Source organism: Mixophyes fleayi, chromosome 4, assembly GCF_038048845.1.
Source record: "Mixophyes fleayi isolate aMixFle1 chromosome 4, aMixFle1.hap1, whole genome shotgun sequence".
NCBI classification, from domain to species: domain Eukaryota; kingdom Metazoa; phylum Chordata; class Amphibia; order Anura; family Limnodynastidae; genus Mixophyes; species Mixophyes fleayi.
This window is the reverse complement of record NC_134405.1, coordinates 205,177,184-205,195,162: the sequence shown is the minus strand read 5'-3', so window position 1 is coordinate 205,195,162 and position 17,979 is coordinate 205,177,184. Positions and strand designations below refer to the sequence as shown.

Genomic DNA, 17,979 nt, shown 5'->3' with positions numbered 1-17,979 from the left:
ATGTTACAAGTTTGTCTAAGGTTCATTTATATATGTTTCTGTGAGGTAAGCCTTTCAATCTGGGACTGAGGCTCTGTGAAAAGTTTAGCACCATCTAGTTATATGGAAACATTCGTTACCCTAAACAACGTATATCCAACAGGGGACCAGGGGAGACCACCTACACTTTGCAACTTGATAGGCAAAAGTCAAAGGCTAAATCTAGGATGTGCTTTGGCTGCATTTAATTTATTAATCAATTTCATAGCTGGGCACCTCCAATCAGGGCCGGTGCTAGGGTCCACGGCGCCCTAGGCATTTTTAAAAAAGCGGCGCCCCCCCCCCCCCCCCCGCAAAAATCGGCTCCCCCCCCCCGCAAAAATCGCCGCCCTCCTCCCTCCTCCCCCCTCACCCCGTCTCTCCTTACCTTGTTTCACCACCGCCGCCTCTCTGCTCCGTCTCCTCCCCTCCACTCACTGACACTAGTAAGTGGAGGGGAGGAGACGGAGCAGAGAGGCGGCGGTGGTGACAAAATAGCCTCTTCCCCCCTCCCCGTGCATCTGAATGCTGTGCGGCGGCTGTGACAGGTATGGTCAGCGGTCGCCGCACAGTTTTAAAGTCATTTAGTATTCTGTGGCGCCCTCCAGGCGTCCTCCAGAGCCCGGCGCCCTAGGCAAGTGCCTAACCTTGCCTAATGGGAGCGCTGGGACTGCCTCCAATCACTATTTCTATTCATAATGAACAAAGCCCTGCTAGCAGTAATGGGGTCTTGGAGGTTATTACTCTCTCCATTTTCAGAGGGAAGGAGTAATATGGACTTTTATTACTGAATTGTCTTTTATACTTTTACACAGAGTTGATTTTATTAATATGTTTTTGACTGCTTTAGTTATATACTATTCCCTGGGTCTGCTTTGAGCAAATATATAAAGTATATTGCCCACAGTGCTTATTTATCCCTAATCTCACATTTTTAATGTATAGGAGAGGGGAGAGAGAGAGAGAGCTAAGTTCTATATCTCTTTCTCGTTATATACCATAAATCATGTAAATAGTATGCAAATATTGCATATGCATTTTTTATTATTATAGTTCCCAGGTACATAGTGCTTCATGTTTAAATATAACCTCAATGGTATGTCAGTTCTATTTTTTTCTAGTTCTATTGTAACGCCTGTGGGAAAAAACAACACGCATAGAGATCTTATCTGATCACAATGCAATCACTGAGGGATCTCCTTGCAGGGACTCCACAACATCTCACCGTATTCAAGTTCTCTACCTGTCGCCACCAATAAGCAATGCTAGACACACAAGCACAAACAATGACAAACACAGGCACCAGTCACCTGAAACAGCACTCTCTCTCTCTCAGCAGCTGTGGGGGCAATCAGAACAAACCCCTTTCCACACGGCTGACTGGCCCTAAACCATGTCAAGTGTAATCCACCCACTCTAGCCTAGTTACAACAACAACAACAACAACAACAACAACAATGTTCTAACAATTGCACTGGGTCCATGTGTAACACTGCAGTGCACTATCCCTTACCAGACCCTATTCCCTGTAATGCACAATGGAGTGGATATGGGAGATCAGCAGTATACAGCAAACAAAAGAATACAAAACACTTAACACAGTCAATACACAATCACACGATACAATAGTGACCACCCTTGGCCTACCTTTAGTGGGGGGCCTGGCCACAGTGTGCAGGAACACATGACACAGAGAGAATTACAGGTTCTTAATGTGACACTTCACAAAATGGCCACTGGGTATTTGGACAGGAAAATGGGGATCAAGCTGGTCGGTACTAGACCGGGTGTAGTCTCTAAAACTAGGACTGACCTCTTATCTGATGGCAGGCTTAGCGCCTGAATTGTCTCCACATCTCTAGTCCCTGAAATATGGCTACAGGCTATTCCTGAATTAAAGGCTATTCCTGAATTAAAAGAGCATTCTTTCCTAGACTCTGAGCTCTAAGCCTGACTTACTGTGGCCCCAGGCTTTTAAGTCTGAATTGTACTGTGCACAAAATAATTATGAATTAAAGACCTGAATATACACCTAAAGGAGGGAGTTTGTGTATGGATGGCAGGCAGCCAGGGGCTGTACAGTATAGTGGGATTATAGGGAAGATTATCAGTTCCCTGATCTATGCACATACAGGTTAGTGTGGCTGTGCTAACCCACGTAACCACATGAGCAAGCCAGCAGTTTGGAAAGCACAGCGGGGATCTGGAAGGTTAGCCTACCTCCAAGGAGATCTCCCAATATTCCCGGAGAGTAGGCAGCTATGACAAAGACAGACAGACAAAACACAGACAGAGGAGAGAGGTGGCCAATTATCTCAAGGAAACACTGGGAAGAAGAAAAAATAATAACTACATCTATGTGGTGGAGAGCAGCGGCCATTTTCTTGTAGTACAGATCTTAATCCTGCTAAATACGTCACTGAATTTCATTGCTATATTGTATATGTAGGACGATCTTAGTGGTCATTTAGCTAGGGGAAACACTAGAGGAACATATTGTATAATAAATGTATAACAGCACTTGTCCCCATTTTTTATCCAGGAGGTTAGCCTTCCTTCATGGGAGATTCCAGAAGAATAGACTATTATGTTCTAACCATTCTTTGGATTGTTGCCTGCCCTGATCTTTTTCCTGGACACAAACTATTTCTTGGATTTACATCAGTTCTGATCTCTGAACATTGTTCCATCTATTCCAGCCCATGTAAGTACCTGTTTCTCTTGTTGTCTAGGGTACTTTAATTTATTGTCTCTCCAATGTCTTGGTGCCAAGATACTTTTCAGAGTAAGCCTCTACTGCCGCGTGCACAAATTCCGAGGGCAGATGAATACCTATAAACTTATCTAGCTCTATGGAAATTAGGCTGACGTAGGCAAAAAACATGACTGGACAATTTATAGAGGTTTATTCTAGGAAATCAATGTATGGTATCAGATGTATGTGCTACAATACTCCATGTGACACAATCAGTGCTGACTCAAGGCAAAGGATATTCAACACAACCGGTTGATTGTAATCTGAAAGTCTATATCAGCAGCTACTATAACACTACTGAATGTTGTCGACTTATGTGTATAGCTCTGGTTTATAATCATAATGACACACTGCTGGCTTATATATTATAATGTGAGAGCAGGTTAGTATATGGAGCCTTGATTTCCGCCCTTAATCTGCACTAGGTACTCTTTGACCTCTTCCGCCTGTCCTATGCTCACTATTTTGAATGTATGTATGAATCACACTATCACAAAGATATGCAAGACAGATGGGTAACTTTTCAGGGCATCGTGAGACAGATTATAAGTAGCAAATTGCATTACTAGGCCTTGAGGTTATTGATTTTATATATACTAAATGAAAATCCTGTGTTCAGTGTAAGTATGCATATTCTCAGATGTATCTTAGCACCTGCTACAGGATAGGTGTAAATGTCAGATGATATTAGTGACCAACAAGACATTACCTCTCTGATTTTGAATGGATGATTATGATACCATTTATTCACTGTTTAGGAGATATGTGAGAAGCTTGTGTTTGTATATTACCTTTCACGCATCCGTCTCAGTAGCTAGCACAGACAAACTGTACACAATGAAGATTTATTTTCTGACAAGTAGAGGATGTTTGCATTTATGTTTGTCATTTATTTTTTTTAAAATAATAGATGAAACAAAAAAAAAACTTGTATGTGCATTCTCATTTGAATTCATTGTTAATGTGCATATAGTAAACATAGTGCAATTGCTCCAAAAAACTACTTCTGCCTGTTTATACAGAAGGTATTTCCACCCCTATTCACATCATAAGAAATCTCTCTTAAACGTTTGGATTTGAATACAGGCAGAAATACGCAAAAGTTGCCTACTCTTTTAAAACAAGTAAAATACACATGTTTTGTATTACGGCTTAAATCAGGTCCTCAGTGGTCACTTTTACCTGTACACTTGCTTGTTAATGCAAATATCTAATTAGCCAATAAAGTGGCAATCTAATGCATAAAAGCTTGTAGACATGGTCAAAAGGATCACTTGTTTTTCAGACCAAACATCAGACCAATCACCAGAATGGGTAAGAAATGTGATCTAAGCGACTTTGACCGTGGAGTCATTGTTGAGTCCAGACAAGCTGGTTTGAGTATTTCAGAAACCTCTGATCTCCTGGGATTTTCAAGCACGACACTTTCTAGAGTCTTACAGAGAATAATGCACAAAACAAAAAATATCCAGTGAACGGCACTACTGTGGGAAAAAACAACATTGTTAATGAGAGATATCAGAGCAGAATGGCCAAAGTGATTCAAGGTGACAGAAAAGCAACAGTAACTCAAATAACTATGTGTTACAACAGTGGTATGCAGAAGAGCATCTCTGAACGCACAGCACGTCGAACCTTGAAATAGATAGGTTACAGCAGTGAAAGACCACACATTGGGTTCTACGAAGAACAGAAAACTAAGGCATCAGTGGGCATAGGCTCACCAAAACTAGATAGTTGCAGATTGGAAAAACATCACCTGGTCTGATGAAGCTCGATTTCTGCTGATGGCGGGGTAACAATTTGGCATAAACAACATGAATCCATCCTGCCTTGTGGTACTGGTGCAGCCTGGTGCTGGTGGCGTGGGGAATATTTTCTTGCCACACATTAGGCCCATTAATACCAATTGAGCATCAATTTAAATGCTACATCCTACCTGAGTAGTGTTGCTGGCCATGTGCATCTCTTTATGTTATCTCAAGCTGGTTCCACAAACATGACAATGAGCTCAGTGTACTCCAATGGCTTCCATAGTCACCAGATCTCAATCCAATAGAGCACCTTTGGGATGTGGTGGAACAGGAGATTTACTGGATGAATGTGCAGCTAGCAAATATGAAGCACCTGCGTGTAGATATCTTGTCAACATGACCTGAATCCCTAAGGAGTGTTGCCAGCACCTTGCTGTATCCATGTCACAAAGAATTCAGGCTGTTTGGAATATATGCACATACATACTAGAGGAATGGTATATTTTTATTTTTTTTACAAATGTATATATTTTATTAGACAGAATGATATCAATTTACATTTCACTCATAAAACTGAAAGTGAAATTTAATTTCTTGATTTGATTCTGGAAGGGTGACTATTAAAACCTATATTAAAACAGTAAACACTAATAGTTACCTACATTATAAGAGTGAACATCTGCAAAAATGGAAAAAGAACATTCCATTTCACAAGTGAATCATGATTAGCAGAGTGTACATTTGCAGTGTGCTCATCTTGAGGAGCCAGGAGTATACAGTTACCTGCATATGTTTGTCCCTACTGCTAAGTCATATGCTCAACATCAGCAGTTTTTAAATCACTAGTGTAAATAACTAGTCCCAGCCCTCTGAATATGGAGACATTGCAATAAGAGGTACCTGTTAGATACATGTTAAAATAGAATGTATCCAACCAAAAATTAAACATACAGGGTTTATATTTCCAAAATACTCTATTGCATTATTGCCATGTTTTTTTTTTATACCATAACTGCTGTTATTACTGTTTTAACAATAGCTTGATGTGCAAGCCCCAATATATATTGTTTGTGAATATTCTTTCTTCTATTCATAATTCCCCTTTCTGGCTGTACAAGTAGAGTATATTTTACTGAACATCCTGCCTACAGTAGAATGATTTACATATCACAGCTATGCACATTCATTTATTCATAGTTATATACCATTTGAAAACAATTTTCTATCCCAAAATATGAATAATAATCTTTATTATACCTGTAGAATTTATGCAGGAAATATTCATAATCTTCTGCACATTTCAGAGGTCCCTAAGCTTCATGGCCTCGATGATATCATGCACTCTTTTATTCAGAGTGCCGCCATGTACGCCTTTTTCCCCCATCATAAATACCAGTGTTTTGGAGGACATGCCAATGCAGATAGACCGATTATCTCTATGTTTTGTTCTAATGTCCATTACACAATCGTTTGGAACCAACAGGTTATCTCGAATCACGCTACATTTCTTTCCAGCTATAGTGAATCCCGTCTGCAAGAATCCTTTCCGATCTTGTCCGACAATAATTCCAACCTCTTGAGGGGAGATCGCAGCCAGAAGCCCCCCTGGCTTCGAGGCCCACACACATCTGTTACCTGTATTTCCTACAATTGCAATGTCTTCCACTGGCTCTTCCTTGAGGAACGTACCAATGTATGTCCTCCAATCTCCCATTTGGCTTAATCAGTGCTGTCTCTAGAACCAGGTGACTGTAATATGAAAGTCTATAACAGGCACTATGAGCTTCCTTCTCAGCTCATCCAGGACAAGTGTAGCTATTTCAGGCCAATACAGAGATTAGTATCTCAAATGCTGTTCATCAGCTGCATTGTGATGTCATGGAAGAGTATGTTGCATTGTGATGTCATAGAATACTATGTTGTATTGTGAATTCATGTAAGACTATTGTAGTATAATCAAGAGTTCTGACTTTTTACTACCTGTCCGTATGATAATGTATACATGATACATAATTTAGCACAAATGTTCTTGTGTTTAAGTGCGTTTAATGTTATGGATTTGTGTGTCAAACTGTGGGTGTCTTTAGGGTTACAAATGTCGTAAAGACAGGCCCGGCGCTCCCATTAGGACACCTTAGGCAGTTGCCTAGGGCGCCGGGACCTGCAGGGCGCCGCTGACTAGATTTTCTAATCTAGTCAGCGGCTCAGGAGAGGGTTGCAGCGGCGGCGGGGTGCCGCCGCTGTTTTTCAGTGTCCGCGGCGCATCGGTGAAGTATCACACTGTCTGTCAGACAGAGTGAATAAAGCTCTTTCCCGGCGCCCCCCTCCCCTTCCAGAATGCATCACTCCGCCTCCTGTGTGAAGAAGGCGCGGATCAGCTAGAGAAAAGGTAAGTACCAGTAGAGTGCACACAACCTTCTTCTTTCTACAAAAAGGACTTGAACTGAAGTCCTGGAGATTGGCTCTCCTATATATTATAATGATAATGGGATGCTATTTACATATTCCAGTTGCCCTTCTTGGCACACATCTACTAATGTAATAAAGAACTTCAAACACAAAATAGGACATGTAATAAAGACAGTTACACTATTCTTGCACTTATGATTAATTTAACAAAAGTATTTTAATACTAAAGTGCTAGTAGGTTGGACTTGATGTGTGTTTTAAATGTTTACACCCTATGTATTTTCTAAGGCATCTGCTGCACTGAAAAACTAGACTCAGATTAAAGGGATGTGTTTCCACGGATCGGATAAACGGCTATGCACATTGAAACGGGCTTGAAGGAAAGTTACATATAGAGAGTATGGTAGGTGCGCACTGGTCTAAGTGAGACCTCTATAACCAGCAGCTAAGGATCTTACAGGTGAATTCTGACCTGTCAGTATTGTGGAAGATTAGAGAGGTTGATCCTGCGCTAATGTTATACAGAGAGGGTATGGAATATGGGTTACTGTTAGTAAAGTTGGTATTTACACGTGTATAATAAGTGGAGAATATGTGTCTAAAATACTATGATTTATTTTGTCATGTGCCTATTGGCTAGAAGCAGCTAATACAGTACATTACATATAACATCATTCTTCAATAATACGATCCAGCTTATAGGACATATAAATAGGTAATTTAAATTTGATGAAAAAATAAAAATAAATAAATAAAACTAAAACTAAAATTCAGAGTAGATGGATATTGACATCCAATTGTACATAATCAGTTCATCCATTGGGAGTTGGTAAATACTGATTAGGTGTACTATAGACAAAGTCCGTATTGAGTGGAGTACACGTGTCCTGATTTGAAAAGGAAATACCAACTTTAATAACAATAACCCATATTCCATACCCTCTCTGTATAACATTAGCGCAGGATCAATCTCTCTAATCTTGAAGGAAAGTTAGGCGTACTCATGCATTTATAGAAACATTGTGGATTCAAAGATTTTGCAGTTCATAAATTACCATTATTAAAAGCAAAAGGATTTAGCGCAGTGCTATTTTATATGGGTGTTGCTTTAATAAATTATTGGCATATGTTTCCATGTGGTGACTATTTAACTTGTACTCCTTTAAAGAAGTGTCAGCGGTCATTCACGAAACACAGCTGATGCCCACAAAACGCATTTGTTTTTCATTAGTGTGCTTGGATGGTCCCCTAGCGCTCTTCAAGTGCGCCTCAGTGTGCGGAAATATCTCCATGATTGCACTGTGCAAAAGTATAAAGGTCACAGCAAAGTCCATGTTCCTACCTCTTTAATACCACCACTTATAATTAAACACATGTTTCAGCTATTCTCTAAACATACTGCTTGGTTTAGTCTCATTTTAAATCAATGATGAGGTTGAGGGGATAAGGGGATTGACTTTATTACATGTTGTAATTTTCTGTGGTTTGGAGTTACCTATAAATGCTCTTCTCCACCAAGTCCAACATGAAGGTGAAAAGCAGGTTCCATTAAAAGTATAGGACAAGACCCAAAGACCGCCATCTCTCAACAGGTTGTAAAACAGGTTGCTCTATGGAAATGGCTGTAAACAGCTTCACATAAGGAAAGCCCTTAAAATGCACCCTTTACCTCATTGTGCAAAAGGAAATCTTTATCTCCATTCAGCAAATCTAGGCACATCAGTCCTCTGTACTTTGCTAGGATCACCCTCACTCTGCTCACCCCCTTCCCTGAGCCTCTGCACTATCTTTCGCCCTAAACCCATGCACCTTAGAGGAAATCTAAGCACATAGCATGTAAGATAGGAAGGGTCATTTAAAAGCCACAAAAGAACCAAAACTATAACAAGAAAGTTGAACTGAAAAGTGGATTTTGGTAGGTTGAAACTGATGTTCAGATTGATTTTCTGGAGGCAGTTCCAAGGACCCGAAAGTGGGCGTGCACCTTGAAATGCTCAAGCTAGACAAGTAAGCGCACTTAATTACACAAAAAAAGCATAGTAGGTCTGCACTTTTTGTGCTTTGTAAAAGATGAACTTTAATCTGCATGTGAAATCATACATGAAGAATAAGTAAAGGAGGAGGAGTATTCACTTATCATATTAAATTCATTGGTTTTTCCCATCTAGAGTACCCCTTCGGTTGGGGGTCACTGCCACATGAACCCCATCATAACTGTATTCCAGTGCAGACAGTCAGATAAGGATAGAGCTCTCAGCATTGTCCAATGTTGGAGGGAAAAAAGACTAGGGGGTAAATGTATCACCTGCCGATTTTTTCAACTCGCCGCTAATCTGCGATTTTGCAGTGAAAATTTAAAGCAGCAATGGCTTTAAAGATAAAACAATGTCAAATTGTGGCGAGTTGAGAAAATCGCCAGTTGATGCATTTACCACAGTGGATAAATTTATCAAGCTGCGGGTTTGAAAAAGTGGAGATGTTCCCTATAGCAGCCAATCAGATTCTAGCTGTCATTTTGTAGAATGTACTTAATAAATGATAACTAGAACCTGATTGGTTGCTATAGGCAACATCTCCACTTTTTCAAACTCGTAGCTTGATAAATTTACCCTGATAACTCCTTCAAATGCCCTTTTGCATCCATGTATTTAATATTTAATTTTCATTGTTTGCAATTGTTATGCTGTAAAATGAAATCTAAAATCTAAAATGTGTATAAGAACGAAAAAGTTACAACAGACCAGAAAGATGCGATTATTTCTCTTTAGTATCCAACATTGAGTTCTGCTGTTCTTACTAAATTAAGAAATGCTTTCAAAAGAGAAGAACACCATTTGTAAGTTCCATGCAGAAAAAGGACAAGGGATAATCTCTTTTTTAATCTAATGAATATATTGAATCAAACAGAATAATACCGAATAAGTGTCTTTGTCAAAGGGATCATGCAAATATATGTTATGCCTAAACCGAAGATATACCAAACAGAGTAACAGAACGGGTGATTTCCAAGGTGGGCTCGGTATGGCTCAGTTTAGGTTGGCTACGATCCATCCCATGTACTTGGAAACATCAGTGTATACACCAGGCTTATTTTCTTCAGCACAGCCAGATCCCCAACTTACAATGCCAAATAGCTGCACTCTACCATCAACTTCACATACAAGGGGTCCTCCTGAGTCTCCCTATGAAGACACAATACAAAAAATAAACAGTAACATGTATTTTGGTTTTTGGTGCTGCATCTTATGTTGCTGCAGAATTAGTGGTGCTATAAAAATAAATAAATGATGATGATGATGATATCATGTGCTCATCATTGACATGGTTATCTTTATTAGTAATGATTAATGATATATACACTGAAAACATTTCCTTAAGTGCTACATATACTAAACAACAATACAAAGCAGTAACACAGTTGGAGACCACAACCTTGCTTGGTAGAACTTAAACTTTAGATACTGTAGTTAGAATGGAGACATGGGTGGTTACAAGCAGTGGGCCTTATATTGAGTTAGAATCTAGCTATAAGGTGTCATTTTGTACCTTGGTAAAATAATATTGTGCAGCAGGAGGTTGAGCATGGGGTACGTCTTAGCTCAACTCCAAATTGCAACGTGGAAATAAAGCTGCCTAGTAATTCAGTGCTGCATGAAAGAACACACATCATGGTTTATCTGGGTGCTAATCTGCACGCTTTACCTAAATTTGCTGAATGAGAGCCAATGTGTCACAACACAAATCTACACCAACTCACAAGTTAGTAAGCTGGACAATGGAAGTAAATGTCTGATTGGTTGATGTGGGTTACTGTACATACATTTGATAAATAGCACCAACAAGGTGTAATAATGTCCATAAAACGTGTGGCTCCAAACAATCAACATGCCAGACACAAATTCTGATCAAAACCAACTGGATCATTTCTAGGCATGTCCATAAATCTGAACAGAAGTTGATTGCTATCTCACTGGGTATATAGTTATTTGCCAACTGCATTTGCTTCCCTCTCTGTCACATGTCATCCAGTCATTTGGCATAATAGTTGAAAGTTCAAATCAATACAATATGGCACCCTTGTGTCCCCAAATTGGAAACAAATCCTGTTGTTTAGTACCCATCCTGTGTTTAACAACTTAATCTTATTAATGAGTAACAAAATAAAATAATTTTATTGCCGTATCAGTTGTGGCAGTGTGAGTATATGTGTATGTCATCATGTTCACATTATGAAACTACAAGATATTAAGCAGTTTTCAATTGACAACTGTAGACCGGTGGAGTGAAGATGCAACATGAGAGAAGTCCTCAAGGTGTGAATGCGATAGGAGAGAGCTGATATTCTTTCAATACATGAATAAAAAGGCAACCAGTGTAAGGATACAATGGCACTAGGGGAGCATGAGAAAAGGTGATAAGTCTGACAAGAACAATTGTTTTTGATCAGAGTTGGTGTCAAGAGTGATATCGCAGTCAAGAGTGATTAACCCGCTAAATGACATTTAATTGGTATGTCGTATAAATGATTTGTTTTGATCTTTAAATCTTGTTTAGCAGGGTGGTGCTTTCCTATCGCTGTGGGCAGTGCAGAAGCCTGAGAGTGAGTGATAAACGTGTATTCCACCAGTTATGTCACAACAAACATACTGGACACTCTTTCTGGCCTATATTAGGACTATTCTAGCACTGAGCTGTGTGGAGTGTTGTCTGTTATGAAGTGAGGAAGAAATAGTCCCAGAGTCTTAACATTTAAAAATGAATCTGCAAAGGAAAGTTACAATTCAACAGAAAAGTGACTTTTGCCTGGATGCTTTACATATGACATCACATCACCCAGAATAATTATGTACATTTTCACAACACAAGTGACAGAGCAATTTCAATACCAGGTTATGCCTTATGACTGTCCCAAGTTACACTTTATACAGCAGGGTATTTACATGTAGTCAAACGATGCTTACAAGAGACAATAAGCTGATCCCACTTGGGTTGCAGAGTCAGAAATTACATCAGCCTTTTGTACATGAATACACATGTGGTGTCCTGTATACTTTTATATTTATCTTACTTCAGCATACAGTATTCTCTCATTGTGTCTCAAATACCTTTACGCTGCATGGAAAATGTGTTTTTGGATTTTAACAAATTTCACAACATTTAATGAGTTCTAATGACGATTAACATCACCGACACTTCTACACTTGATGCATCATGGTCCTAGGTCAATATTACCAAACACTAATGCAGAGATTATTATAACGCAGTGTATTTGCTCACCTGGCATGCGTCAATACCACCCTCCATGAAGCCAGCACACATCATACCCTTTAAAATTTTATTACCATGGGCAAGAGGAGATTGGCATTGTGTATCGGGAATGAATGGAATATGTGCTTCCTGCAGAAATAATGCATAATGATCCGCTCCTGTAAATATAAAATACTGGTGAAAACCACAAAAACTGTGAAATCGCTACACACATTAGTCTCTTCTTTTTCTATTTTTCTGAACACTTAATCCTGGGATTTCCTTACCTTGATATTGATGACCCCAACCAACCACTTCACAGTGTTGTGCAGGTCCAGTGGTCTTGGTGGATTGAGGAAGACATACAGGCTGTACAAATTGTGAGAACTGAGCACAGGATCCTTTCACATCCTGCAATCTCACGAGAGCTGAGGAAGAGGACAGTGTAGTAAATAGAATGTACTGGACTCTAAAACGTCCTTCCTGTCATCATCATCATCATCACCATTTATTTATATAGCGCCACTTATTCCACAGCGCTGTACAGGGAACTCACTCACATCAGTCCCTGCCCCATTGGGGCTTACAGTCTAAATTCCCTAACATACACACAGACACAGACAGACACACAGACTAGGGTCAATTTTGTTAGCAGTCAATTAACCAATATACTATTCAAGTAGTATATGGAACCTGCCTCCTATGTAACAAACAGGGCCCTTCTTCTCCAGGATGCACCTTTCCCTGATATTGGGACTCTTGATCACGCTGAATTGACAGCAATGGAGGACTAAATCTGTCCATAACGCTTCAATAAAGCTCTATTTAAGAGATATGAATGACTTGTTGCACCAGCTGTGAGATTCACCAAAAAAGCAATCCAACTCAGCTTCAGGTAAACGCTGCCCAGGGGGTAAACCACCCAACCTAAATGGGGGCAGTTTATATTAAGGAGGGGTTGTCCAAAAGTAGACAATCCCTTTAAGACTATTCACAATTCAATAACACAGAAAAAAGATATTTTGCTCCTGTATTGCCCTTTACACAGTCGTGTGTGTGGTTCACGTAATAGCAAATCATAAATCTAGCACATATACCTTCCACTCTGTCTCCACACATTAACTCTTACCTATATCATGCTGAAAAGTGTCCTCAGAATACAATTCATGAAGGGTGTATTTCTTCACTGGGAACGTGACAGTGCGCTGGTCTGATGTGTTAAATAGACTCTGTCCTAGCACCACAGTGACCATATCCACACGTGGTCTGTAAAGAAAGAGTGCATGATAATAGCTGTCACAACAATATACCAATATAAACACGACAAACCACTGACTTCTAGCAGTTTAGAACTAACTAAACTATAGCAGTCCAATATAATTCATATCTTATTACTCTCCAAGGTTGCCATAAAGGTTAGAGCAAAATGTAAGGATTTCCCTACACCAGAAAAATGGTTAAAAAACATAAGAGCACTGAGTGATTTGTAGTCACTGTGACTTTTGGTGGTCTACCAATATCTGCTATGAGATTGCTGTATTCTTGAGTAATGATGGTGGAATGTGAGGGCAGTTCACAATGACAACTGAAGCAAACTTTGGCAGATATGGGATACCTGCAGGTATTTTGCAGCAAAATAGCTAAATGTACAGATTTGTATTTCAGGTACAGATATACTACTAAATATACAGCATATAGTTCTTACCGGCGATCTAGGCAGTGAGCTGCAGTTACAACCCAACAAGATGAGATGAGGGACCCACCACAAAAGCTGTTCCCGATATAGATGGCTGCCATGTAAGGATGAGATGCAGGGAGTGCTACCAGTCCCCCTACAATACGTGATGTAATAGAAGGGCTTTTCAGAAACCTCTTTCCACAGTCCAAAGGTATCTCTCGGGTGACATCATTATGATCTTCTGAATCAACTGGGGTCTTTGAGGTGCTGACAGACTGTGTAGGTCCCCGTGTAGGCTTGGGTTTATAGGTTTGTGTGAACGAAGGACTGGCTGAGAAGACATAAAATGTTTTATCAGTTCCATATACAATATCATCATCATCAACATTTATTTATATAGCGCCAGCAGAATCCATAGCGCTTTACAATTGGGAGCAAACAGTAATAAAACAATACTGGGTAATACATACAGAGAGGTAAGAGGGCCCTGCTCACAAGCTTACAATATGTCAATCACTTTGATGATGGCAGCATTACCAGCTGTCAGGATAGTCCTTGTCAAGTTGACTAATGTAGGCCTAATCATGTACTGTAAATTTACATACTGTAAATCATCTTTTTCAAATGGAATGTATTCTTCAAATTAACCAGGTTAATGTACACCTGTCATGTACACAATGTGAAAGCATCCGTGTTGTGGGCTGAGCCAATATACAGTCAGGTCCATAAATATTGGGACATCGACACAATTCTCATATTTTGGGCTCTATACACCACCACAATGGATTTGAAACGAAACCAACCAGATGTGCTTTATCTGTAGACTTTCAGCTTTAATTTGAGGGAATTTACATCCAAATCAGGTGAACGGTGTAGGAATTGCAATGATTTCTATATGTGCCTCCCACTTTTTAAGGGACCAAAAGTAATGGGACAAACTAAACAATCCTACATCAAACTTTCACTTTTTAATACTTTGTGACAAATCCTTTGCAGTCAATTACAGCCTGAAGTCTGGAACGCATAGACATCACCAGACGCTGGGTTTCATCCCTGGTGATGCTCTGCCAGGCCTGTACTGCAAATGTCTTCAGTTCCTGCTTGTTCTTGGGGCATTTTCCCTTCAGTTTTGTCTTCATCAAGTGAAATGCATGCTCAATCGGATTCAGGTCAGGTGATTGACTTGGCCATTGCATAACATTCCACTTTTTAGCCTTAAAAAACTCTTTGGTTGCTTTTGCAGTATGCTTCGGGTCATGGTCCATCTGCACTGTGAAGCGCTGTCCAATTAGTTCTGAAGCATTTGACTGAATATGAGCAGATAATATTGCCCGAAACACTTCAGAATTCATCCTGCTACTTTTGTCAGCAGTCACATCATAAATAAATACAAGGGAACCAGTTCCATTGGCAGCCATACATGTCCACGCCATGACACTACCACCACCATGCTTCACTGATGAGGTGGTATGTTTTGGATCATGAGCAGTTCCTTTCTTTCTCCATACTCTTCTCTTCCCATCACTCTGGTACAAGTTGATCTTTGTCTCATCTGTCCATAGATGTTGTTCCAGAACTGTAATGGCTTTTTTAGATGTTGTTTGCCAAACTCTAACCTGGTCTTCCTGTTTTTGTGGCTCACCAATGGTTTACATCTTGTTGTGAACCCTCTATATTCACTCTTGTGAAGTCTTCTCTTGATTGTTGACTTTGACACATATACACCTACCTCCTGGAGAGCGTTCTTGATTTGGCCAACTGTTGTGAAGGGGTTTTTCTTTACCAGGGAATAAATTCTTCTGTCATCCACCACAGTTGTTTTCCGTGGTCTTCCAGGTCTTTTGGTGTTACTGAGCTCTCCGGTTCGTTCTTTATTTTTAAGAATGTTCCAAACAGTTGATTTGGCCACACCTAATGTTTTTGCTATCTCTCTGATGGGTTTGTTTTGATATTTCAGCCTAATGATGTCTTGCTTCACTGATAGTGATAGCTCTTTGGATCTCATATTGAGAGTTGACAGCAACAGATTCCAAATGCAAATGTCACACCTGGAATCAGCTCCAGACCTTTTACCTGCTTAATTGATGATGAAATAACGAGGGAATAGCCCACACATGTCCATAAAATAGCTTTTGAGTCGATTGTCCCATTACTTTTGGTCTCTTAAAAAGTGGGAGGCACATATAGAAACCGTTGCAATTCCTACACCGTTCACCTGATTTGGATGTAAATTCCCTCAAATTAAAGCTGAAAGTCTGCAGTTAAAGCACATCTTGTTAGTTTCATTTCAAATCCATTGTGGTGGTGTATAGAGCCCAAAATATGAGAATTGTGTCGATGTCCCAATATTTATGGACCTGACTGTACATGCCAATTCACTTTGAAATGAAACCTCGTGATTGGGAAGTTACGTCATTAGACCTAGTAAACTGACGGTCTACATACGTAGGAATATCGGATCAGTCACAAAGTGGCTGCCTCTGCACTGGGACAGTCATTATCATTGCTCCCTCACAGTGTTGGGACCATGAGTTAGATGCTCTTTAAAAAATTTCATCCCAAACTAAACATGTAGTTTCAAATGTCAATGAGGTAAGAGAAAATATCTTCTCCTTGGTCAGGCTTCCCCTTTACAATAGGCAAAATGAAAACACTCTGCTTTCCCCATAGGACGCCCTACATTAATGAATTTGTGAAAGGGATTTTTTAATGCAGTATTTGCACAAATATCCTGTTGGACATTACTGTAAACATATTTGTCCTTTATGTATTCTTCTCCTAAGAGTTATAGTGTGTACAACCAACTAGTGCACAACAGGAAATTGTGACTTCAATAAACAAACTCTACAATCATCCATTTCAACTAATGTTTCTTGCTCTACATCAGTGTTTCCCAAATCCAGTCCTTGGGTACCCTTAATAGTACATGTTTTCCATAGCTCTTTGCTGGAGCACAGATGTATTCATTACTGAGTGACACATTTTAAAATATAGACATGTGATATAATTATCATAATTTATTTATAAAGCGCCACTAATTACGCAGCACTGTACAGAGAACGCACTCACATCAGTCCCTGCCCCATTGGAGCTTACAGTCTAAATTCCCTAACACACACACACACACACAGACCAATAGATACTAAGGTCAATTTGATAGCAGCCAATTAACCTATTAGTATGTTTTTGGAGTGTGCACCCGGAGGAAACCCACGCAGACATGGGAAGAACATACAAACTCCACACAAATAAGGCCACGATCGGGAATCGAACTCATGACCCAAGTGCAGTGAGGCAGAAGTGCTAACCACTAAGCCATCGTCCTGCCCATTATTTTACTTGTCACCTGGAAAACCTGCACTGTTAGGGGTCCCTGAGGACTGGGTTGGGGAAACACTGCTCTACATGATGACAGGTAACCTTGCACCTTGTGTAGTGGGCTGTTGGCACGGAGGGATCTGACAATGTTCCCAGCTCACACTTTCTTCCTTCAGTATGAAACACCAGGGCTGTGGGTCTCCATCTGGGCTCCTACAACAGACAGTACATGCTGAGGTTTCATGATGCAGATACAATGGTAATGATCATAGTAATACAGTAATACTAAGCAACCTAATGTGTAGAACAAATACTGACTATACCAGAAGGAGTTATTATTTGTATTTATTAACAAACTAGAAACTTTAAAGGAAGCCCTCTGTCATGTAAACAGTGTTGTCTTTATCTAATCGGCATAAGCAGAAATATGAGATAAATGCATTAAAGAAAATTTCTTTATAATAGAATACATTTTCAATTCTGTTATATAATATGACACATGCAGAGGCAAATACGGAAAAACAACTGTACTGTAACAGTGTCTATTGTTGCTATCAGAGGTATTTATTAACTCTTTCAAGTCAGTAACTTATGGGCTCATTTAGAGTTGGCCATGCATCACATCAACAATATGTTTGCTTATGTCTGTAACTAGATTTTTGTGTATCGTTGTCTTGCCCTCCTTATACCCAGAGAGACAGAATGGGAGCAGGCAAGCGTAAGCTGCATACATGAGCAGGGCCGGATTAACCCTAGGGCTAACTGAGCTACAGCCCAGGGGCCTATGGCATCCACGGGGC

General features: G+C 39.9%; 2 protein-coding genes across 2 annotated transcripts in view; both read right to left on the bottom strand.

The window, feature by feature from the left end:
• Positions 1-5,239: 5,239 nt before the first annotated feature.
• Positions 5,240-6,598, bottom strand: PFN3 (profilin 3). The gene has a single exon (XM_075205303.1). The coding sequence runs from the start codon at positions 6,239-6,241 to the stop codon at positions 5,828-5,830; it is 414 nt and encodes a 137-aa protein (XP_075061404.1). The 5' UTR covers positions 6,242-6,598; the 3' UTR covers positions 5,240-5,827.
• Positions 6,599-9,685: 3,087 nt separating this feature from the next.
• F12 (coagulation factor XII) overlaps positions 9,686-17,979 on the bottom strand; it is a 49,067-nt gene continuing 40,773 nt past the window's right edge. Inside the window, exons 9-14 of the mRNA XM_075209180.1 lie at positions 17,289-17,392; positions 13,889-14,192; positions 13,313-13,449; positions 12,471-12,611; positions 12,214-12,362; positions 9,686-10,118 (exon numbers count right to left, since the gene is read on the bottom strand). Coding sequence (XP_075065281.1) covers positions 9,963-10,118; positions 12,214-12,362; positions 12,471-12,611; positions 13,313-13,449; positions 13,889-14,192; positions 17,289-17,392 — 991 coding nt within the window. The 3' untranslated portion in view covers positions 9,686-9,962. The remainder of the gene's footprint in view (positions 10,119-12,213; positions 12,363-12,470; positions 12,612-13,312; positions 13,450-13,888; positions 14,193-17,288; positions 17,393-17,979) is intronic.